Below are 24,838 nucleotides of genomic sequence, written 5' to 3'. Positions count from 1 at the left end.
CAGCAGCCCTGGCCTCACAGGCCTGGGAGAGCCACGGGCAGTGGTACTGGAGCGCTGGGAGGTCAGGTAGGAGCCCGGCGGGTCAGAAACCCCAAGAGGGGCCGGTCCCAGGCCCCGCCATGGACAGGGACACCGCAGGGGTGTGAAAAGCAGGTGGGACCGTCCCACGCACCCACACTTGCCACGTGCTGGTCTCGTGCCCCCGCCGTTCCGGGTGCAGGGGACGCGGGGGACAAAAGGACAGCGGCTCAGCCTCTGGAGCTGCCGTGGAGCATTTCGGCTGCGGGTCTGTGCCCGGCCTTGAACCGTGCCGGCGCACCACAGTCTGACGGCGCCCACGTCCCGACGGTGCTGTGACCCCCTTTAGGCACTGCCCCTCCCCCCGATCCCACATGCAGTCACACAAGTGGGTGCCCTGCCCACCGGGGACAGCGGCGAGGCGCACGGGGAGCTCGCAGGGGGACCCGCACCCCGCCTCCATGGCGTGAGTGCCAAACATGTGCCCCCAGACTCACCCCGCCTGGAAAACTCGACGACCTGTTGAGAAGGAATGTCGTGAACGCTGCTGAAACGCGCTGTGGCCTGCGCGGAGGGAAGGCACGCGTGAGCACCCACACTCCTGGTGCCGGGAGGGGCCAGGGGTCCCAGGGACCTGGGGAAGGAGGGAGGGCACTGCGTGTCGTCTGGGACCCCTCAGTGCCTCGAGACATGTTCCCAGGGGGACATAGGTCAGGCATTGAGGGTGAGGTCCAAGCTGGACAGCTCAACAGCCAGGAGTCAGGACAGGAAGTCAGGACAGGTAGCCTTTTAGAGACACACACGGCCATGGCCTCCCGAGGTCCTCCGATGAGCCCAGCCAGCCCGGTCTGTGTTCACAACCCTCCAGCTCACCCACCCAGACCCCAAACGCCACCCCGGCACCCCAGCATCTCCCCGCCGGGTCTGCCTCCACCCTCTCCCCAGCCCCCATCTCCAGGAGGCCTGCTCTGACTCCGTGCTGCCCCGTGCATCCTGCGTCCCCAGGCCCAGGAGGCCCCTAGGCACCGCACACGAGCCCCTGACCTCACATCAGCAGGCACCGCGCTGCCACTACGGAAGGCCACGGAGTCCCCACCATGGCCCCCGAGGAAACCTGTCTCCCCCACTTACAGCTGAGGGGCCGCGGGTGAACCCAGACCTCCTGCTGCGGGGCCCCCATCCCAGGGAAGGGAGGGAGCTTCTCACGAAAGGGTCCCCCACGGGGCCGGCGCACCAGGAAGAGGCAGTGACAGGACAGCAGGAGGCCGGCCGCGCTCAGCTGGGAAAGGAGGCCAGGCTGACTCCGGCCTGGCTGGGGTCCCGCGTCACAGGTGGGCCCTGCAGGGTCCTCACGGACCCTCAGTCTGCGTTCCCGCTCCCCTTGCTCTTCCTTCTGCCCTTCTGCTGTTGGTGGACATCGATCGGGCCTTTGTCCTCCAGAGGGTCCCCCGGCTGGGGCCGGGGGCGCCCCGCAGTGTCCTCTTGCGTGCTCCTGGGCCCCGGTGACCAGGCCCCCGCTTCCATCGGAGGCTTCGTCGCGTCTCCTCGCCCACTGCCCTGGCAAGCAAGCGTGCTGGGCAGCTGGAGAGGTCGCCGGCCACCACGACGCTTAGCGCTGGACCCAGGACCTCACCAGGCCCCCGTTCGCCTGCCCAGGAAGCAGGTGGGGTCCGGAAGAAGAGGCGCAACCTCACCTGCTATTGGGTTTCCCTGAAAGCCGGGGTTGACCCTTTCCTCGCCGGGGCCCAAAATAAAGTGTCTCCAAAAGGGACCGCCGCTGGTGCCCCTGAGGTCAGGACGAGCTCCGGGATTCAAAGTCCGCACGGTGCCTTTCAGTGCACTGTGGTCGTCACTCCCGACCTCTCTGGTCCTCGCGGCAGGGGACACGCACCTTCAAGCTGTCGCCAAAGCCTGGGGACGTGGCCCTAGCGGGCATTGGTAACCGTCCTGCTTTCTAGGGTGACGGGACCTGCCCACGCCTCTCGGGCCCCAGGCCAGGATGCAGCCACGTCGCTGGGGTGGAAGGGACCTCAGGGAAAACGGCCCAGAGAGGCCACGTCTGCGAGCTGGGGGCTCACGCTCTGACTGGTCCCCCCTCTCTGGCCCTTTCCAGCCCGCAGGGAAACAATTTTTAAACAAAGTCACAGGACGCGCCTCCTGACCACTTCTCTTTCTAACGCAGCCGAGGGGGCGCGAGCGAGAGATCCTCTGACTCACGTAGGCTTTTTCCTCCCAGGCCAAAAGTCTAGGCCGTCAGGGACACGGCCACTGTCGCTCACGGGCCTGCACCCCGAGATCCGGCACAAAGGCCTCGAACGACGAGAGAAGGGCCACCACGGCCGTGCTGGGACCGCCGACCACCACGTGGTTTCAAAGGCGGCCCCGAGCGAGGAGGGACGCCCCAAGCCACGTGGGTTCCGTCATGCCCCCCACCCCAGAGGTCACCTTTGCTGACGTTCTGGGCCGCTCCTCCCCCCGCCCGCCTCTACGGTCCCAGCAAAGAGCAAGCAGGTGCGGGATCCCGCCTCTTCCGGTCCCAGACCAGTGGTGGCTGGTCAGACTCCCACCCGCCGGGGTTTTCTCACTTAAAAACAGCGTTCCGGCCACCACGCTGTAAAAGCACGCGGGGTCCCACGCGCCTCCCGCCCGTCCGCACACGACCCCGCCCGCGGCGGCCCCGCGCAGGGACCCGACTCATCCCCGTCTCGCCCGCCGGCGGAAGGACAGCTCCAACCCGCAGCCTGGGACACGCGTGGTGCCCCGTCTGCTCTCTTCTGTGTGATGTTTCGGGTTTTGTTTTGGGGGATTTTTCGGCCAAGATTTTCGAGATAAGCTGCACGACGTGGGGCTGCGGGGGGGGGGGGGTCCAGGGCGCGCAGTGCCCCTCCGCACAGATGCTAGCATCCCGCAGACCGTCGCGCCAGAGGACCGCGGGCTCCCCAGCCTCGCCGCCCGCCCGCACCGGCGTCGCCTCGCTCCAGGACCGCGGGGAGCTGCGCTCGCGCCCCGTGGTCTCCTGCTGGGGGTCCGTGGGATTCCGCACCCTCGGAAGCCCCGTCCCTGTCACGCAGACGACCCTCCGCGAGAACACCCCGTCTCCGTCCTGGCTTTTGTCTTTCACTCTTTGCTCTCTCCGCAGGGCCTGGGGGCACACCGGGGTTGTTTCTCGCACAAACGCCTGTACCCGTGTCTTCACGCGTCTGGCTTTGGGGTCCTGGAGGAGCCCCCAGAGTCCACCTGCTGGGCAGTGGGAGGGCCCAGCGGGCTCCTCCTCGGGCCTGTGCTCGCCCGGCACCGCAGACTGGAGCTCCCGCTCCCGCACGTCAGGAAGCGGAGTCTGTACCTGGGGGTTTATCCTGTCCCATCGCTTCCCTGCCTGTGACAGGCCAGCCCCACATGGTTTTAACTAGCCAGGCCTACATTTCACAACTTTCTGGGCTGCCCTATCCAAAAACGCAGATGTGACTTTTAAAGATTTTTATTTATTTATTTGACACAGAGAGATCACAAGTAGGCGGAGAGACAGGCAGAGAGAGAGGGGAAGGGAAGCAGGCTCCCCGCTAAGCAGAGAGCCCGATGTGGGGCTCGATCCCAGGACCCTGAGATCATGACCTGAGCCGAAGGCAGCGGCTTAACCCACTGAGCCCCCCAGGCGCCCCCAGATGTGACCTTTATAAGAGACCCGCCGGACACGTCACTGGATACGAGACCAAAGCACACGGCCCAGCAAGGTCAAATGTTCACGGCACGTGGCTCCCTGGGCACCACCTGAAACGCTCCTGGGCTCCCCCGGCAACCCCCTCTGCCACATGGGGGGCACTTCTGGGAGGCAGTGGCCTGTCCCCTGGTTCGGGGCTCCCCCTGCTCCCCTGCCCAGCTGGGTAGGCGAGAAGCAGCCAGCAGGTCAAGGAAGCAGCCCCCACGGGACCGGGTGGGTCAGGTGGTCTCCGTGTAGAAAAGCGACCAAGGGCTGAAGAAAGCTGGGGGTGGGGGTGGGGGGGTCTCTGTCCAGCTGGCCTGGCCTTAGCTCCCATCCTCTGACTCCAGGCGGCCTTCTCTGCATGGCATGTGGCCGCCAAGTCAGCAGGGAGGTGCAGAGGAGGCCTGTCCTGAGGACGTTGTGGAAAGAAGCTGGGAGGGGGCCCAGCCCTGGGGTCCCCGGGGTGGGGGAGGAGCCCACAGCCCCAGCCTCTCAGGGTCCTGGCCCCCGACGGCACTGCGTGGCCGTTAGCGCTCTGCGGAGGAGCAGAGGGGGCCTCTGCGGACTGGAGGCGAGGTCTGGCGGAGCAGGGTGCCTGTGGGCACGATGCCAGGAGCGAGACCCCCGCCTCACTTGAAGACATCAGCATCACACCCTCCTGGGCAGGAGAGGAGCTGCTGGAGCCAAGTGGCCAGACCTCAGTTTCCCCAGCAGCAAGTGGCTGAAGAAAGGGGAACGGGGACCAGGTCCAGAGTCCTAGATCGGGGGGCGGGATGGGCTCTCCCACCTGGGCTTTGTTCAGAGAGTTCCACCCATCCCCTCTCTGGCTGCCCAGAGCCCTCCATGGACAGCAGCATCGCCGTCCCTGGGGCCACACAGTGGTCCTTCCAGAGGGACCCAGCCTGTGGAAAGACACAGGCTCCTGCTCGGGACGCACTGCCCAGTGCTCAGACCTGCACAGGTGGGCAGCGGTGGGGGAGTTTCCACCCGCCCTCGACCCCGGCCCCTTTCGCCCCCGGCCTCAGGCTCTGCGCCCACCACCAGACAGCTGCTGTGGACACGGAGACATCCCCAAGGAACGTGCTCTGCAGAGCTCCCCCACACCTCTCCGACCCCCTGGAGCCGGCAGGACTCGCCTCCTTCCCGAGCACACCCTTCTCCCAAGCTCAGGAATGCGCTGGATAAAAATACCCACTGACGGAGATCTCCAGGCCCGGCCAGGCTCTGGGCTTGGAGCTGCCAGGCAGCAGGCTGACCGCCGCGGCCCAGGCTGGAGGGGGCCTGGGCTTCCGAGGCCGGGTGCCAGAGGTGACCCTGTCTGCAGTGCCTGTCCTGCCGGCTGCCCGGGGAGGGGGAAGACTGAGACAGCCCTCGGGGGCCCTGCCCATGCGCCCGGCCCTTCTGCCGTCCAAGAGCAGCTGAGCCATCGGGGGTCTCAGCTCTGGGGCGGGCGCCGGGGAAACTAGGCAAGGCTCCACCTGGGGCAATCTAGGAAGGTTTCCTGGAGGAGAAGCCTGCGGTTCTGGGCAGAGGCCGGAGCAGCCAGACCGAAGGCCTGTGAAGGCGGGACTCCCCCCGCGAGGGAGCGGTCCTGCGACCCGGAGGGCCCATTCACCGGCCACAGCAGCGCCTCCGGGCCGGGCCTTGCCCCGGCGCCTGCTCCCTCCTGCCCAGGGACTCCTCCAAGACAAACGGGTCAGCACAACCTCCGGCCACCCAAGGGGGCCTCAGCAGGCCTACCTGGATTCCAGCCCGGCTGGAGGAGGGAAGCGCGGGCTTCTGAGTCAGACGGCCTTGAGCACGCGCAGCTGTGTGGCCTTGGGCCCCTCACCTCCCCTCTCGGAGCCCCCAAGGTTTGCACACGGCACCACTCATCCCCCTCCTCTTGCATGGGGCTGGGGGGTAAAGGGAGCCCGACCCCTGTGCCCCAGCACCTTCACCCCAGCCACTGCCCATGAGAGAAGGGGCCCCATGTTACCCGGGCTGGGAACCAAAGGACAGACCGTCCCAGAGCCCGGGTCCCATCACGGGCACACGTGAGGATGGGCTCGGGTCCCCCAGCCCCCACACCTGAGGCCAATCCAGACCACCCTGCCCTCCGGGACATGTGGGGCTGCTCACAGCACCTGGGAGGCCTCAGGAGAGAAACTGGTGGCCCTCGCCGCCCCCCCGGAGGGTGGACGGTCGCCCATGCTCTCGGGACCAGAGCCTCCATGCTCCGCCCCTCACCGCCAGACCCTCGTGTGCAGAGAACGGAGCCACCCACGCCTGGCCCACCGTGCCACAACCGGATCCACGGGTCACAGTTCAGAGGGTGTGGACAGTCCAGTCCTCTGCGTCCCTGCCTCCAGCCGCAGGGGCCGGGAGCACAGGGGCTTCCAGAAACTTCCCAGGGCCCATGCCGTGCGCACCCCCCACCGGCTCCTCCTGGGCCTGCCACACTCCCAGGGCAGACTGCTGTGCTTGGACGCCTGCTCCCACTTCACAGGACCAGACCCTTGCTGGCCCCATCCCTCCAGAGAACGGGGGCCGCACCGGCCGAAAGCTGGTTTCGAACTCAAGCCTGAGAAGGGCTGCAGGGCTCACCGCGTTCCCAGCCAGGGCCCCCGCAGGAGCGGCCACTCAAGCACGGGACGCGTGCATCCCCGCCTCTCTGAAGGGAGCTGGTGGACGGCAACCCTCGGGCTGGGGACTTGCCCACACCGGCCCGCATGTAGCACCCCCAGGCACAGGGGCCGGGGACGCCCACTCACACCAGCAAAGACATCCAGCCCCAGGGGAGCGCCCTCGGAGCTGGCACCCAGAGGAGGAGGGGTCTGGGCGCCTGAGTCCCTGGGAGGCAGGGACACGGGGTGTGCTGGACCGCAGGGAGACCCTGGGGATGCAGCGCTCCAGGCCCCCCGCTGCTTCACTAGACGTGGCCTGTTTCCAGCCCGGAGCTGCTCACCGTTCCCAAGACCGGACATGGCAGGATCCGCTGCTTCTGTGTCCATGACAAGCCGGCTCCTGGGCCCTGGGGCAGCCCTGCCGGGCAGAGAGGTGCAGGGGTTTCCTGGGGTGGCCGTAGCAAAGCCCCACAGATGCTCACTGTGCCCCCGTCCGGGAGGCTGAAGCCCGGGATGCAGGCATGGGCCGGCGGGTCCCCCCAACCCTCTCTCCTCCTGTATGGATGGCCGTGCTCTCCCTGGGCCCTCACAGGGTCGTCCCTCTGTGGGTCTCCATCCCCTCTTCTCCTAAGGACCCTGGTCCCATGGGGTCAGGCCATCCCAGTGACCCCATTTCACCTTGACCCCCGCTTCCGAGGCCCATCCTCTAAACGCAGCCACACTGCAGGTCCCGTGGCTCAGGGCTTTGCCATAACGGTTTCACCACGAACAGAGCCCCTGTGATCACGAGAGCACAGCCCACCACCTGCAGCACACATGACAACCCCCGACGGCCAGGCCCTGAGACCTCCGTGTCCCCGCCCCTCCTAGTCACCGGCAGGTCACCCCATGGGCACTGAGCAGCAGCTGGGACACCTCCCACCTCTGTTCCCTAGGACGGCCCCCCCAGGCCCGGCCCCAGCCCCCACGACAGCCCGCTGCAGGGTACAGCCCCACTGCGGGGAGACTGTGAGTGCCGAGGGGTTCCTCTGGTCCCGCGGCACCCCCACCGGGACAGGCAAAGCCCGGCAGGAGCCACTGACTCCGAGAGGGGAGGTGAGGGGCCCAAGGCCACACACCTTCCCTCGAAGGCGCAGGGAAATGTCCTTTCCCACCTGAGCAAGCCTGCGGGAAGGGGACACCTGCCTGTCCAGCCTGCCACGGAGGAGGGAGTGCACACCCAGAGAGCTGGGGAACGCGGCAGGGCTGCCCGGCCCGGGTTCGGACATGAAGCCCCACCCCCGTCCACACTCTCTGCACCGCCCGGTCAGCCCACCGCCCGCACCAGGTGGCCTCCTGGCCCCAGACCCGGGCTTGTGTCCAGGGCTCCTGCCGATCCAGACTCTCAATTCTCCCACCCCGAGACCACCCCTCCCCTCCCACCACCTTCCTCGCAGCCTCGAGGTCTCCCCCTTCCCGGGCTGGTGACATACGGGAGGCCTGTGATCCCCCAAGTAAGCCGGGCCATGACCAGAGGACCAGGCCCCAGAGACGGTGACACAGGAAGAGGCACCGAAAGGAACTCCCAGCTTCATCAGGAGCCGGGGCAGAGGGACAGGCGGAGGAGGCTCGAAGGGGACGGTGGGAAGAGACGGGACGGCCGACCTCCTCTGCACCGCGCCTGCCATGCAGCCCACCGAACCACGGGCGGACTCCTGGCACGTCAGCGACTAACGCTCACTCGCCGTGAGGTGCTGCCAAAGCCACCCGGGGGCCTCAGAACTGCCGGGCCGGGTGACAGGAGGCCGCGGCCAGGGGCGCCCAGCGGAGCTCGAGGGCTGGGGCGCCCTCCTCTCCCTCAAGCCTCTCGGGAGCACCTGATCTCCAAGCCCCAGGACGGCCAGAGCGGGTGCTGCCCGGGGAGGCCGCGCTGCACCTGCGGGCTGGGAGCACCGGAGACGCCGGAGAACCGAGTGTCCGAGCAGCCACCGGGGCAGGACGCCGGGTCCAGGCTGCGTGGGTGGGAGGGCGAGGAGCCGCTGGGACAAGACAAGGTTCTGCACGGGTCACCCAGCCACTTGGCCACTGCTGAAAGCTGGAGGGAGGGGGGTGGAGGGGAGGCAGGAGAGAAGGCGGGGGCTCCCCGCAGCTCCCGGAACTGGAAGCCTCTCCCCAGTCAGGGGAAGGACAGGGAGCCCTGGGTGTCTGCAGAGGAAGGGGGGACCCCGTCCAGGGTCAGGATGTGGAGGTCACTACGGGAATCCCGCTTCCTCCTTGGGCTGGGCCTCTCCCTGACCGCCGGCTCCACCAAGACCCATTACGGGGAGACCAGACCCCATACCCCCGGCTACACTGGGAGTCGCCTCACAGTGGGGACACAAAGGGTCCTGGGAGGCCGGGGGCCGGGGGCAGGAAACCTGAGCGGACCGGGCAGTAGAGTCCTGCCCCCTGACCCCAGCAGCCGGGGCAGGCCAGGCGCACACAGGAAAGGCTGCTCTCCTGGCGGCTGGCGGGAGCAGGGGTTCCCCGAAGAGGAGGGGGACAGGATATCCTGGCTCGCTTCCCCAGCAGGGAGAGCGTGCCCAGGCTTGCAGGGCCCAGCGGGACAATGGCTCCCACATCCACCCACCTGCCCGGCCCTTCAAGGCCAAGGGCACAAAGCTGGCCGGCCACGGCAACAATCCTGTCCCTTTCATGGAGTGACTCCACAAGGGCGCGGCCTTCTCTCGCACTATCTCAGACACTTCCTAGAGCCGCACGAGGGCCAGAGTGGCCGCCGGCCATCCTGGGCCCAGGCCACTCAGCCACAGGCCACCGCTTTGACCCCAGCTCGAAGGTGAGGTCCCCTCCAAAGACTGGCCAATCCAGGGCCTGCTGACCTCCTAGACACATGGCAGGGGGCAGTCACCTTCCCAGGCCCCAGCTAAGCCACATGCCCTGCCTGGGCAGGGTCCCCTCCAGCCCCCAGCCTGCATCAGGGGAGCTGCAGCGGCTGTCCACTCTCCAGGGCCGCAGCATACCTCCCACGGGGCAGGGCCCAGAGCAGGAAATGACTGACCCAAGGTCACACGGCCACTCCAGGAGCATTCCTTCCTGGCTCGCCCCGGTGGGGAAGATGCTCGGTCACCATCTCCAGAAGCCACCCCTGCTGGCCAGCTCCTAGAGAGGCCGGGCAAAGGCAACTCTGCTGAGCAAACTTCCGAGAGCTGAACAATCGGAATCAGGAAGAAAACACGAGTGTAAGCAGAGACTTCCTCTGGGGTGCGGCGGGTCCTCTTCCTCCACTCGGCACCACCGCGGCCAGGGAGCCCAGGCGGCGGGCACCCACAGGCCTGTGCCCTGGACGCAAACCAGGGGGGCTTCGGGCTGCCCCTCGCCCTGGCAGCTGTCCAGAGGTGGGGAGGCACCGCGACACCTCCTGGCGACCCTCCAGGCATGCCTCCTGCCTGCGCCCGGCGCTGGCCTCTCAGCAGGGTCTTCTCCAGGACCCGGCTGTGGAGCCCATCCCAACCCTGGGCTTCTCGGGAGAGGGCTGGGAGGCAAGCAGCCCGCGTGAGCAGCGGCACCCACAAGGCTGACGTTGACTGGACATTGACACAGCTGGTGTCTGACTCGTGGGATGCCTTGGGGTCCGTGCACGCAGACCCTCCCCCACGCCCCGAGACAAGCCACTGCTGCAGCCGTGGGCAGGGCCATGCTCCCCCCAAATCAGCCGCGGTCACGGGGCACACACGCTCTGACACTGTGGCAGGTGGGGGCTGGGGTGGGGAGGAGGCTTCAAGACTTGGGCCCATCCACGACTCCAGGGACACAGTCCCCGCGACCTGCCTGCCTGCTGCGAAAGCCGTCTCCTCTGCACAGAGGGAGCACCCCTGATCCTACCTAGGCTTACAGAGGAGCCAAAGCGTGAGGCTGAGGCTGCCCCCTCCCCGCCTCGCCTTACCTGCCCAAGACCAGGCCAGCCAGAGCCTGGCTCCCACCGCAGCCCTGGGGCCCCAGTAGCGGCCCCCTTGGCAAGAGGTAAAAGGGTCCCGAGCCCTTGCCCTCCCCCTTCCCAGGTATCTCCCAGCCACTGGCCGGCCAAGGCAGCAGGAACGAGCACCTGTCACCACCCACAGGAAACCAAAGGGATCCCCCCAGTCCTCATGATCCGTGGGGGGATGGCCAAGGGCGGGCCCGGGCCAGAGGCTGGCACTGTACCAAGAGGCTGAGGGCTGGGCAGCCAGGAAGTGGAACCACAGAAAGGCAGGGGAGGGCTCCAGGCGGGCAGCAAAGAGGGTGGCCCCAAGGAGGTGACTTCCTTGTACCCCCCGCCCGAGCAATGGAGTGGCCCGCCCTGCCCCACGCAGGCACGCCACGGCAGGCATCAGAGCCACCTGGGTGACAGAGCCCAGGTGCACCCTCTGGGACACAGCTGCCGTCCATTGAGGACTGGAAACGTGGGCCCAATCCTGCCCCTCCCCGGAGTCCCCTCCAGCCTCCTCTGCTTCAGGAGCCTGGTCCCCTGAGGGGGGTAGGGCCTTCCCCGCAGCCACAGGGACCCCTGAGGGGACAGCGCTCGGCCTGCCACCCTCTGGGGCAGCCCTGCACCCGCTGGCCCAGGAGATGCCCTGCACGTGGCCTGCCTTGAGCGGGGACATGTTGCTGCCACAAGCAGGAGCCTCGGACCCTCCCCTTCTGGGGGCTCCTGAGTCCTGGTCGCCCGCCGACCCTGAGGAGCTCTCTCCTTTACACCCAAGGGCAAGCTCCCAGGCATGCGTCCTTTCCCAGGAGGATTAACACCTGGACCGTCCTTCCCGGGAGGAATGGAGCCAACTTCTGGGCTCGGGCAGCCTACCCCCCCACCCCGCATGCCCGGGCAGAGCCAGCGGGAAGCCCCCCTTCCCCGGGGTCGGACCCACACGGCCCTGGACTTCAGAGTCCTGTTTTCCCCATTAACCTCTTCCTCCGTCCCGCAGCTCCGAGTCGCAGCGGGCGCGGTCCCCGCAGCAGCAGGTGGCACGAGACAGGGCGCCCCCCCCCGCCCCTCTGCGGCCCGCGGAAGCCCCCGGGCGCGGGCGGCGGCGGTACTCACACGGCGAAGTGGTAGACGAAGCACTTCCAGCCGGTGGGGCGCTCGAGGAAGTTGTAGACGCGGCCCTGGATGTGGGTGCGCGCGAGCAGCGGGCGGCGCGCGCTGTAGATGGAGACGCGCGGGTCGAGGCTCACCGGCGGGCGCGCCGCAAGGTCGGCGGGCGGGGGCGCGGCGGGGGGCGCCAGGGGCGCGGGCCCGGGGGCGCCGGGGGGCGCGATGGGGGCGTAGAGCGCGCCGCCCGCCGGGCCGCCCTCCGCCAGCTCCAGCGAGAAGGGACACTTCTTGGCCAGGCCCGCGCTGCCCCGCCGGGAGCCGGGCAGGCGGCCGCAGCCCCAGCGCTCCTTGTCGGGCCTGGGCGGAGAGGAGGCGGCGGCCATGGCCGGGCAGGGCGCGCGGGGGGCCGGCGGGCGGCTGCGCGGGGAGCTGCGGCGAGGGCGGGCGCCGGGGGCGCAGTGCGGGCGGCCGCTGCTGCCGGCCGGGCCGCTGGGGGCGGCTGCCCGCCCCGCCCGGGCGTGGGGGCGGGGCCGGAGGGGGCGGAGGCCACGGGCCGGTCCCCGGGGATGGCGGCCCCGCCCCTGGCCAGACGCCCCGCCCGGACCAACCGCCGCTCGCGGGCGCCGCAGCCCGCGCCCCGGGCCGCTCTCGCGCTTGGCCGCCGGGTCCTGCCGGGTGGGCGCCCACCTGCTCGCCCCGCCTGTCTGCACTCACTTGCTCCGCCCGCTCCGTCCGCGCTCCGCGGCTCCGCCCCTCTTGCGCCCACGTGCGCGCCCCGCCCCCCACGCCCACCTGCTGGCCCGGCGCGGAGCCCCCCGCTGAGCCGGAGCGGAAGGCCGGTGCGCAGGTGCAGCGACTGCTAAGCGCCGGGTCGGGGCAGGAGAGCTGGAGAGGGCACGGGCACCCACTTCACCGGAGGGAGGCTGGGGTCAATGGGAGAAAGGGGGGGCACCCCAGGGCACGCGCGGACTCACCGTCTTGACACTCGCAGGGCCGCGGGTGAGCTCCTCCAACACCCTGAGCAACGCCGTTCCCTGTGCCCGCCCATTCACCCTGTGGGTGGAGAAAAATGCAGTCGGGTCGGTGCCCACGGGGGGCCATCGGACAGGAGGCAAGCCTGGGTCACTGTCGGTCAGGGACAGCCCTTGGGAGCCCTGCCCATGGGGGGATGTGGGGCCCACTGGAGACAGCCCGGCAGCGGTGTGGGCAGGGCCTGACCGCGGGGCAGGTCACGGCAAGGCATTTTCAAGGACCTAGGGATGGGCAGAATGGGTGTTTTGTCCTCCTGGAGCTCCGCCCTGGCTTTGCCATGGCACCCCATGGATTTCCCCGGATGCCGGGGTTGAGGGGTTTAGAGGCAGGACGGGGTCCGGTGTGTGAGGTCCCCCACCCTGCCTTGGGCCATCGCTGGGCAGGCAGTAGGTTCCCTGCACGTTGGGGTGCGGGAGTGAAGGATGGGGGAGGGGGATGGGAAAAAAGGCCTCTCTAGGGACGTTGTGCAGAGAAGAGGGGTCACCGCAGGACTTTCGTGTAAGGGACCAGAACGTACCAGACACTTCCCCGGTCTTCCTGAGCACCCAGGCTGATTGATTTCACGTACCCGCCCCCCCCCAGCAGAAAACCAGGTCTTGCTGGTGGCTAGAGTACCCTTCACCCCTGACGGCTCCCCGCAAATGACGACCAGCCGTTTGTATTTGCAGACAAATGAATGACGTGGGTCCCAGCCTGTGCCCGGAGCCCGGAGACTGCAGGGCCACTGAGGCTAGGGAAGCTCCCAGGGGAGTACAAACCCCGGCAGGCAGCCAGAGGGAGGTAGAGAGTCTGCCTCCGCAGAGCCCCAGGGGACAGGCTGGGGCACACAGGGGGCATTCAGTCGGCGCCTTCTGAATGCATGCACGTGTGAGCAAGTGCTGTCCACACGGCTACTTCGCCCTCCGAAGGAGGACGACGATCTTCTACTGGGTGGTGTTGGAACAAGGGGAGAGCGTGGAGGAAGGAGAGAAGGAAAGTCTGCTTGCACCCACCTCACCCAGGCCACGAGGAGCAGGTTTCAGAAGGATCAGAGGCTCAGACATAAAAGTGGAGATGGGGTCACGTGGGTTCTGTGAGCCGGTCCGGGGAATTCCGCAACCACCTGTAGGCTGGGCAGACGCGTTCTACGGTGTTCGAGGTCCAGACAATAGCTGGAATTAGTGAAGTCGGAAAGACCAATGAGCAGCCCCCGGGGAAGGGTGTTTACGACCTCGATGGCAGGTCAAGGATTAACCACACCGGCTGGCGCGGGACGTCCGACATGGGAGAGGCCCTGGCAGACGGCCCTCGGAGAGGTGAGCCGAAGACGCCAAGCATTCCCAGGGCAAGGGGGAGTCCGTGATCTTGGCACTTAAGAAAAAACAAGCGACGTCAGTGGTAACAAGTAAAATGCAAATTAACGGTGCCTGCTGGCCGATGGCATTGCTCCCCTACGGGGTTGGCAGTGGTCCAGACGTTTGGACGTCCACACGGTCCGAGGGCGAGGCCCCAGGGTCCGGGTGCGCATCGCCGGTGGGCGGGGGCCCGCGTTACTGGCCACACGCTCAGGGTAGCTTCACTTTCAGGAACGGACCCAAAGCCCCAGGGAAAACAGAAAGTGAGGCACGCAGCGCTGGTCACATCAGGAAACCTCGCCGACGACGGGAACGTCCCTCCAGGAGCTGAGCGGAGCTCCGCACAGCCACCTGGGGACCCCGTTGTCAGTATTTTCACCAGCGTTTGAGGTCGGAGGAAGTCAAAGCGCCTCTAGTACTCTTACTTTGGGATTATGCATGGGACGTTAGGCTCCTTAAGAGCCAAGACTTTCGGGGTGCCTGGGTGGTTCAGTGGGTTAAAGCCTCTGCCTTCAGTCGGGTCATGGTCTCAGGGTCCTGGGATCGAGCCCCGCATCGGGCTCTCTGCTCAGCGGGGAGCCTGCATTCCCCTCTCTCTCTGCCTGCCTCTCTGCCTGCTTGTGATCTCTGTCAAATAAATAAATTAAAAAAAAAAAAAAAGAAGAAGAACCAAGACTTTCAGTGTAAAGGAAGGAGAAGGGGGAAACCCGGCAGGTACAACCCATCCTTGAGTTCAAATCAGGAACATTGGCATTAACCACTGTGCCCTTTGTCTGCAAACAAAGTTAGTCTCTTGCCCCGTGCGCCGAAAAGTTTCAGGAGGGGCCTGTCCACAGCAGGACGATCCGAGCGTGAAACAGAATCACGGAGCAGAAGACACCCAATATCTTAAAAAAAAAATCCGTTCACAACGCTGCAACAAAAAAGCCTCCTTGACCCTCTGCTGGTTGCTCTGGAGCCCAGTGCGCAAGGGACGGTCATGCGGTCCTACCCGCCCCGTTGGCACTGACCTTCAGGAGGAAGAAGCCACAGGTGCCGCACATGGCGCTACTTCCTCCTGCCCCTGTGGGTCCTGTGATGTCGGAAACGGCTTTGAAGCCGTCGGCAGGCAGGGTGGGGTGCCGAGTCGGGGCAGAGATTAGACCCAACGGCCGCTGAATTGGCCATTGTTGGGTGGCCGCTGAATAAGGTTGTGACGGGAACAACCGGACTTTTGTGTCTGTTTCTATATTTTTAAAATTATGACAGGTCGCCCCCCACGCACCTGGGGAGGCTTGGAGGGCCATGTGCCGGGCTGGGGCCGTGGCGGGGAGAGAGCATGGGGCCCTCAGGGTGCCCTGAGCCATGTGGGAAGCTGCTCTGGGGACCCTGGGCCGTGGCACGGGGACTCTGGGAAGCACGGGAAGGGGGCTGCCGAGAGCTCCCTGCGAGCCCCCAGGAGCCGGGGGTAGCCTGGGAGAGGGACCGAGGCCCTGGGCTGACCGGTGGGAGCACATAGGGGGTGAGGCCAGGTGGGCGGGCATGGGGAGCTGGGTTGGGACTCACTGGGCTCAGGGAGGGAAGGACCCAGACCCCTAGGAGCAGGAAGCCTGACCCAGGCCCCGGCTCACCAGCTGCCTTTCGGATCGGCCCTCCTGCCCACAGCCCCCTCCCCAGGCTGAACATGGCCCTCGGTTCCCCTCGTGGCCCCTGCACCCCGCACCCACCCTATTCCTTCCGTGGGGCCAGAGGGTGGTCAAAGACACTTGGGTAAAATGAGGCGGGTGACGGTGGGCATGGGCGGATCCTGCAAGGTCTGTGGGCCAGGGGGCACCCCCAGAGGCTTCCCAGCTGGTGACCTCCGATTCGGCCTCCAGTCCTCACTGAGCACCCGTCGTTCCGGGGGCAGCGCTGCCCCCCTGGGGGTTAGGGTGCATGGGGGGAGCGGAGAGAGGGGGAGGGCAGGCCGCTGGGGCAACCCTGTGGCTGGTGAGGGTCCCTCGGAAGCATGACAGCACACTGGGGAAGGTGGCTTTTCCCGCCACCACCGGCCCCATGCTTGGCCTTTTCTCTGGCCTGGCCGGTGGGCGGCTGTACACATGGGCCCTAGACACTTGCCCTCTGCGGAGACCCCTGCTGCCCCAGTCGGTGGGGACAGCAGCCCCGAGGCAGGGTCTCCAGCTGCTGGATGCGGAACAGCCTGGGCTCTGGGAGGGCACGAGCTCCCCATGCAGACAGGCGCAGGCCGCCAGGGAGGCCCAGGAATCGGCATATCAGGGACTTCCTCTTCCTCCCACACAGGGGACACTGAGCATCCCCAAGTCTGGGCACCGCACTAGGACAGAGGCCACACGGGAGTCCTTCAGCACCGAGCTGACCTCGTCTCTCCCGCTGGTGGGCTGTTACCCCACGGAGCCGGCCGGCTCCGACTGTGTGCCCGGCCCCACCAGCAAGAGACCTCGCCTCGGTGGGTCTCACGGCCAAGCAGGACGGACCGCGCTGGACAGGCCGTCACCGCATGGGTACCAGCGAGGCAGGAGGCCCTTGTCCTGTCCCCTCTACTTGCCGCCTGAGGCCACTGCCCCATCTCCTTCCAGGGCACTAGGCTAGGGGCTGTGTGTGGGCCTGTGTGTGTGTGTGTGTGCACACATTACCGTGCACGTGGGTACGCACGGGTCATACATACACGTGTGCACCCACAGAAGCCCTTTTGTGACCACAGTGGGACAGAGGTGCCCTGTCCACACCCCTAAGGACAGCCTTGGGGCAGTAGGGTCTGGTGGGGCAGGAAGGAAGAGGCGGTGGGAAGAGAGGCCGGGGGGGTCGGAGTTGACGGCCCGCGGACTCACACGCCCACACTCGGCCCTCCTAGCCCAGGACCCCAAGTCCCGCCCGGCGCCCCGTGGGCGAGTGGCCAGCCCCCCCGTGCTTTCTTTGGTCTGAGGTTAGGTCATGAGGCATCACGGCTCCTCCAGCTCCTTGATGGCACTTGCTTTGTGCCGGGGCTTCGGCTGCGGAAGGATGTCGTGGCTGGTCCCCTCCCGTCCCCCGACCAGCCCTGGAGCCCCCCTCCCCTTCAGAGCTCCAGTCCTGGGGACCAGCCCCGAGAATCCCAGGAACGCGGGTCCAGGCAGCTGCTGCCACGGGGCAGGGTCCCGCTCGCAGCCGTCCTGGCTGCGGTCGCTGGGGACGGAGAAGTCAGCTTGGGGACTTGGGCTCAGCCCCCTGCCGGCGGCCCTGCCTGCTAGTACCTCTGCCGGGAGCGGGCCAACTGCTTACGAAGTCGAGACTCGACCTTTGCCGGCCCGCGGCCTCGGGCCCTTTGCTGGAATCACCCCAAAAACGTGCCGCTTCAGACACTCACCCTAATCCTTGGTTTCCTGGTGGCCTGGGAGGGTGAGGTCTGCGGCCCTCCAAGCCAGGCGGGGTCCCGGGTGGGGGGCACACCCCTGCCCAGCCCAGCCCGGAGAGTGTGGGCCACTTCTGGTGACCAAGAGCCGCCTTCACAGGGCACGCCCCCCTGCCTCCCACCGCCGAGAGAGCAGCCCTCACCCCTGCACCCGGCCTCCACTGCCCCTGCTCTAGGAGCTTCTGACCCCCGAGCAGCCCTTTCCTTGCTGGACAGGCAGGTGGGTGTCCCCGGCCACCTGGAGAATGGAGGGCAGGGGGACCTGGACTAGGCGGTCTGTCCCCCGCCCCTCAAGGCCGGCGGGGCCATCTCCTGGCCCGCGTCCTCGTCCGGTGGCTGGTGTGGCTGACTCGGCACTTCAGCCAATGGGCGGCTCCTCTGAAGCGGCTCCCGGGGCCTGCCCTGGAGCCAGAGCCAGCCTGGGCCTCAGCCAAGAGCGGACTTGGACGGGACAGGGGAGCAGGTCAGGCCAAAGGCTGGCAGGGAGGCTGGGGGGAGTGGGTGGAGCCAGGAGCGAGAGGGGACGAGGCAGGGGCGAGTCGGGGGGCTGGACTTCCCGGGCGCCCACTGAGTCCCCAGCCTCGCCGGGCTCCAGCGCAGGGGAGCCCGGTGAGCGGAAGGCCAGGCCCGGCCGTGGGGGTAGAGGTCTCCTCCGGGAGATCCACAAACCAAGGGAGAAGCCACAGGGGAGCCTCAGAGACCGTGCACGGCCCCTTGCCTGGCCCCTCGCCTGCACCCCGCAGCTCCCCGAAGCCTGTGCGGAGCCGTCCCTGCCGGCAGGTGGGCCCCGGAGGGCTGAGACTGAGGCACGCATGGCTGCGAGTCCAGGGGCACACGAGGGGCGGCCGGGGGTGGTGAGCGGGTGGCTGGAGAGGGGAACAGAGGCGTGGGTGGGTGGGCGGCAGGACGGACGGACGGCTGGACGGCTGGACGGCTGGGGCGGTGGGTGACTGGATCACAGACCGACAGACCACCTTCCCTCAGTTACTTGCACCAACATCTCCTTTGTGACGAGGTCGTCCTTGACACGCCCGTTCAAAAATAAAATCCCCCAACCGTGTGTTCTTGCTCTTTCCACAGCGATTTTAATCGTTTCTCTTTCATTTACTTCTGAGACGTTTCATTGTTCATTGTGTCTCGCCTGCCCCCAGCCCAGGGTTGGCACATGGGAGCTGCTCGGTAACCGGCGACAGAAGGAGCGGGTGACGCATGGCGGGGACCGCGGGGGGGACGCCCGGGGACCAGGAGGTGGGGGCCCCCATGGAACCCTGCCTGGAATAAGCCTTGCCGGCCCCGGAGAAGGGGAAGTTGGTTTCTTCACACACACAGACACACACGCAGACACACAGAAACACGCACACACGCAGACACACACGCAGACACACACGCAGACACAGACAGACACACAGACACACACACAGACACACACGCAGACACACAGAAACACGCACACACGCAGACACACACGCAGACACACACAGACACACACGCAGACACACAGAAACACACACACACAAACACACACGCAGACACACAGACACACACGCAGACACACACACAGACACAGACAGACACACACGCAGACACACAGAAACACACACACACAAACACACACGCAGACACACAGACACACACGCAGACACACACACAGACACAGACAGACACACACGCAGACACACAGAAACACACACACACAAACACACACGCAGACACACAGAAACATGCACACACGCAGACACACACGCAGACACAGACAGACACACACGCAGACACACAGAAACACACACACACGCAGACACACACGCAGACACACACGCAGACACAGACAGACACACAGACACACACACAGACACACACACAGACACACACGCAGACACACAGAAACACGCACACACGCAGACACACACGCAGACACAGACAGACACACACGCAGACACACAGAAACACACACACACAAACACACACGCAGACACACAGACACACACGCAGACACACACACAGACACAGACAGACACACACGCAGACACACAGAAACACACACACACAAACACACACGCAGACACACAGACACACACGCAGACACACACACAGACACAGACAGACACACACACAGACACACACGCAGACACACAGAAACATGCACACACGCAGACACACACGCAGACACACACGCAGACACAGACAGACACACAGACACACACACAGACACACACGCAGACACACAGAAACACGCACACACGCAGACACACACGCAGACACAGACAGACACACACGCAGACACACAGAAACACACACACACAGACACACACGCAGACACACAGAAACACGCACACACGCAGACACACACGCAGACACACACGCAGACACAGACAGACACACAGACACACACACAGACACACACGCAGACACACAGAAACACGCACACACGCAGACACACACGCAGACACAGACAGACACACACGCAGACACACAGAAACACACACACACAAACACACACGCAGACACACAGACACACACGCAGACACACACACAGACACAGACAGACACACACGCAGACACACAGAAACACACACACACAAACACACACGCAGACACACAGACACACACGCAGACACACACACAGACACAGACAGACACACACGCAGACACACAGAAACACACACACACAAACACACACGCAGACACACAGAAACATGCACACACGCAGACACACACGCAGACACAGACAGACACACACGCAGACACACAGAAACACACACACACGCAGACACACACGCAGACACACACGCAGACACAGACAGACACACAGACACACACACAGACACACACGCAGACACACAGAAACACGCACACACGCAGACACACACGCAGACACAGACAGACACACACGCAGACACACAGAAACACACACACACAAACACACACGCAGACACACAGACACACACGCAGACACACACACAGACACAGACAGACACACACGCAGACACACAGAAACACACACACACAAACACACACGCAGACACACAGACACACACGCAGACACACACACAGACACAGACAGACACACACACAGACACACACGCAGACACACAGAAACATGCACACACGCAGACACACACGCAGACACACACGCAGACACAGACAGACACACAGACACACACACAGACACACACGCAGACACACAGAAACACGCACACACGCAGACACACACGCAGACACAGACAGACACACACGCAGACACACAGAAACACACACACACAAACACACACGCAGACACACACGCAGACACACACACAGACACAGACAGACACACACGCAGACACACAGAAACACACACACACAAACACACACGCAGACACACAGACACACACGCAGACACACACACAGACACAGACAGACACACACACAGACACACACGCAGACACACAGAAACATGCACACACGCAGACACACACGCAGACACACACACAGACACAGACAGACACACAGACACACACACAGACACACACGCAGACACACAGAAACACGCACACACGCAGACACACACGCAGACACAGACAGACACACACGCAGACACACAGAAACACACACACACAAACACACACGCAGACACACACGCAGACACACACACAGACACAGACAGACACACACGCAGACACACAGAAACACACACACACAAACACACACGCAGACACACAGACACACACGCAGACACACACACAGACACAGACAGACACACACACAGACACACACGCAGACACACAGAAACATGCACACACGCAGACACACACGCAGACACACACACAGACACAGACAGACACACACGCAGACACACACAGACACACACGCAGACACAGACAGACACAGACACACACACACAGACACACACACAGACACACAGAAACACGCACACAGACACAGACAGACACACACACAGACACACACGCAGACACACACAGACACAGACACAGACACAGGTCCCCGCGCCGCACGCTCACGTCCCCGGGGCCCTGGGGCCTGGAGGGCTGCAGTGACTACCAGGTCGCAGGGGTCGGTTGGGAGGGCTGCCCTGGCCCCACAACCCTGCGGGTGGCGTTGTCACGTGCTCACCTTGCGGGTGACTGGGCGTCTCTGCCATCGAGGGAGGGTTAGCCGCCAGCCCCACGGCCCCTCCCGCAGGTGCGCACGCAGCAGGAGGGACAGACTCCAAGGGCCCCAGAGGACGCGGGAGCCCCCTCCCTGGGGGATCCCCCTCCCTGGGCCCAGCCTCCCGCAGCCACACCTGCTCTGGCCGGCCTGAGTGGGGAGCCGCCCCCCATGCTGGAGGAGACGCTCCTTTATTTGTCGTTCTGCCTTGGACCCGCAGCACCCTCCAGGAGCCGGGGAGGGTGTGTGCCGGCCGGCAGGCAGCTCCACTGGCTCTGCTCCAGGACACGACTAGAAGGAGAGGACGTGAGCCTAGGCCGGGGGGAGGGGTGGGCCAGGTCGTCGGCTCCTTCCAGGGTTGATGGAAACGGGCTCCGGGCAGAGAGGTGGCCATCACAGGGGCTGCGGAGGCTGGACGCCGGAGGCCTCGCCGCCACCCTCTGCCCCTTCCTTTTCTGGTCCCTGCTCCTGGGGACGGAGGACAAGGGCCCAGCAGCCAGACCCAGGATCCTGGGCTAGGATCCCGAAGGTCCCTCAGGAGCGTCCTGGCTGGGGCTGTGGGGGACGAGGGCCCTCTAGGGACAGCTTCGCAACCACGGGTTCTGGGGCGGGCAGGCAGGGGGTGCTGGGTCTGCTGAGCTGTGTAGCTGGGGCGGCAGACCCGGGAGAGCGGGGAGGGTGGGGGTCTGTGTTGCTCTGCATGGGCGACCTTGAAAGCCACGGAGCTCTTGGCCTCTGCTGGGGGCATTCGAGTGGGCAGTTGGTGGCCCTGTCCTGCAGAACCTGACCCGTCCTCTCTACCTGGGAGGGGCCGAAGGGGCATGCCCTCCTGAGGACCAGGACCCTCCCTGTCCCAGGGTCCCCAAGTCTGGGCCTCATGCAGACCTGGGGAAGCTTAGGGTTGGAGGAGACCCAGGGCCCGCGGTGGCCATGGCTCTCGTGCTTTGAGACAAAGGAGCGACGGTGGCCAGAGGGGTGCCGACCTTCCTGCAGGTGACACCCTGTGTGGCCGGCGCAGGCACGGGGCAGGCCTGCCCGTCCAGGTCCGCACGGGTGCTGGCGTCCTCCTTCCCAGGACTCGGCTGCGTCTCTGTGGGTCTCTGTGGTCAGCCTGTCCACCTCCCCCCCACCATAGAGGGACAGTGACCTGGGGATGCTGGTCCCGCTCTCTCCCCAAGTGGCCACTCCCCAAAAGGTCACGTGAGCACAGTCCCGTCCATCGCGTGTGGTGCCGCCCCCCCCCGCCAACTGCACCAAGTGAGGGAGGCTGGCCCGGATGCACCCCCGGCCCCAGCTGAGCTTGTCCCGTGTGCCCCCAGTGGCTCCCACCCAGACACACCCCCTGCACACCTGCTCGGTCCCCCAGCAGCTGTGGTCTGAGCCCAGGAGGCACCAGCGGCCTCAAGGACCCACAGCTTCGAGCAGGAAGCAGACGGGCAGCAAACAAGTACATGGAAAGTCAGTCCAGAGGGCCAGGTTCCCAGAGACCACCACCAGGAATTGAGGGAGAGAGACACAGTAGACCCCTGTGCTGGGGGATCTGGGGGGCAGATCCTGTGGGGGACACGTGGAGGAGCAGGGAGACAGCAGAAGGGAGGTGGGGACAAAGAGCAAGGGGGAGTCCAGACGCCTGGAGAGGAGGAGGTAGGCGATGGCCAGGGGAGGACGGGGCCACGGGCTGGTTCGTGTTCTGTGCGACAACAGGGAGCCATGGAGGGTTGTAGGCAGGAGAGGAGCCTGGGCTGGGACTGGGCTGGGGGTGGCGGGGGAGGCGTGTCCAGGAGGCAGAGACAGAGGGGCAGGACAGGAACGGAGGAAGGGAGGGCCCGAGACTGCCCTGCCCCACAGGCTGGAGAGTCTGGGGAGACCCCCTCACTCTGCACCCTCCCCGGCACCTGCAGGGTTCCCAGCAGGGTTCCCCAGGCTGCAGGGGTGGGGGGTGTGCGCCCAGGCTGGTCCCTCAGAGGTGGGGACTGGCCCTGCAGAGCCCCCAGCCGCCTGCCTTACCAGGGCCGCGATCTGGCCCTCTGCACACGGCCTGTTCAGAGTCTGGTCCATGGACCCTGAGGCCCCGAGGGCTTGTGGGTTCCACATGCCTGGGTCCCCTTATTTCCCAAGAGGTCTCAGAAAACCCCTCTACCCGCTGGGTGGGCTCCCGGCAAAGCTACAGGCTGCACCACAGCCGCTGGTCTGAGCCCTCCCGTCCAAGGGCAAAGCTGGCTTCTGCCACCGAGACCACCTCTGCCGTCCTGACGGCGCTCGCGGTCCTGGGGCGCCCTCTGGTGGCCGCAGGAGTCCCAGAGGGCAGGGCCTGAGGCCATCCCCCAGTCCTCCCCGAGCTCCAGAAGGATCCCCGGGGAGGCGGTCTGGGGAGGGGCCTACACAAGGGTCATCCAGGCTCTGCAGCCGGGTGTGACCCAGCGGTTCCGGAAGCTGGACTATTCGGGGACCCGCTTTTCAGAGAAACTGAGGCCCAGAGTGGTTCAAGAGCCTGAAGGACGCTCAGGGCGTGAGCCCCGGGTTCCGGGATTCCCGACAGCACCCCAGGCACCCCGCCTGGCCTGCACGAGAATGCTCAACGGGGGTCGCCTGTAGGACCCTGCGCCCCAGCGTCAGCCGTTCCTGCTGGCTGGAGAGAGAAACTGAGGGACGTCCGTGTGGCTTGGCTGGACCCAGCCCCGGGCCACACGTGGAGCGGGAGACAGCCAGTGAGGCAGCCTGGCGGCCCCTACGGGAGGCCCCTGTGGGAACCCAGAGGCCCAAGAGGCTGGCCCTCTGAGCCGGCGGCTTTGGGCACAGCAGGCCTGTGGGTCTGCCGTGCCCTGATCAGGTGGTGCCCGTGCTGGTCATGGCATTGGCTGCCCAGGTGCCAGGGCTGCAGGGCAGGGAGGGGGAGGAGCAGGGAGCTGGCGGGCGGGTGTCCCGGGTGGTGGGCCGCCCTCACTCTGCTCGCTGGGAGCAGCCGCATGTCAGGGCACCGGGAACGGGGACGGCAGGTAGGTGCCCCGGGCTGCCCGCCTCCAGGACGGCCTCTCTGCGGGTGAGGCAGGGCCTCTGGGAAGGGGAGGCCCCTCTGTCCCTGGCCCACAGCCAGCGCTCGGGGGCAGTCTGGGGAGGAGGGTTGGCCCCAAGGCCTGGGGTCCCGGTCTGCCCAAACCACCAGGAGAGGAGGTGGGGGCTCCAAGGCAGCCCCTGCCCACACTGCCCTCTCCCTGCTCCGCGCCTGTCCCCTGCCCACACTGCCCTCTCCCTGCTCCGCGCCTGTCCCCTGCCCACACTGCCCTCTCCCTGCTCCGCGCCTGTCCCCTGCCCACACTGCCCTCTCCCTGCTCCGCGCCTGTCCCCTGCCCACACTGCCCTCTCCCTGCTCCGCGCCTGTCCCCTGCCCACACTGCCCTCTCCCTGCTCCGCGCCTGTCCCCTGCCCACACTGCCCTCTCCCTGCTCCGCGCCTGTCCCCTGCCCACACTGCCCTCTCCCTGCTCCGCGCCCTCCGCGCCTGTCCAGAGAGACCCACATCCTCATGCGGGGACAGGGGGGCCGCCGTGCCGCCCTCTGGCCTGCAGAG

At 66.0% G+C, this 24,838-nt stretch overlaps 1 protein-coding gene across 2 annotated transcripts in view; it reads right to left on the bottom strand.

Annotated features, from left to right (window-relative positions):
- Positions 1–11,754, bottom strand: part of KCNQ1 (potassium voltage-gated channel subfamily Q member 1) — a 304,912-nt gene extending 293,158 nt beyond the window's left edge. Inside the window, exon 1 of one of the 2 annotated variants that reach the window (XM_044259973.1) lies at positions 11,378–11,754. In XM_044259973.1, the coding sequence (XP_044115908.1) occupies positions 11,378–11,754 (377 nt within the window). Of the gene's footprint in view, positions 1–9,361; positions 9,440–11,377 lie in introns of those variants that run through there. The other variant, XM_044259974.1, reaches the window with a different exon arrangement.
- Between the last annotated feature and the right edge of the window lie 13,084 nt (positions 11,755–24,838).

The sequence above is a fragment of the Neovison vison genome, chromosome 7, assembly GCF_020171115.1.
Source record: "Neovison vison isolate M4711 chromosome 7, ASM_NN_V1, whole genome shotgun sequence".
In the NCBI taxonomy this organism is placed as follows: Eukaryota; Metazoa; Chordata; class Mammalia; order Carnivora; family Mustelidae; genus Neogale; species Neogale vison.
Note: the sequence above shows the minus strand (reverse complement) of the source record. Positions and strands in the feature narration are given on the sequence as shown.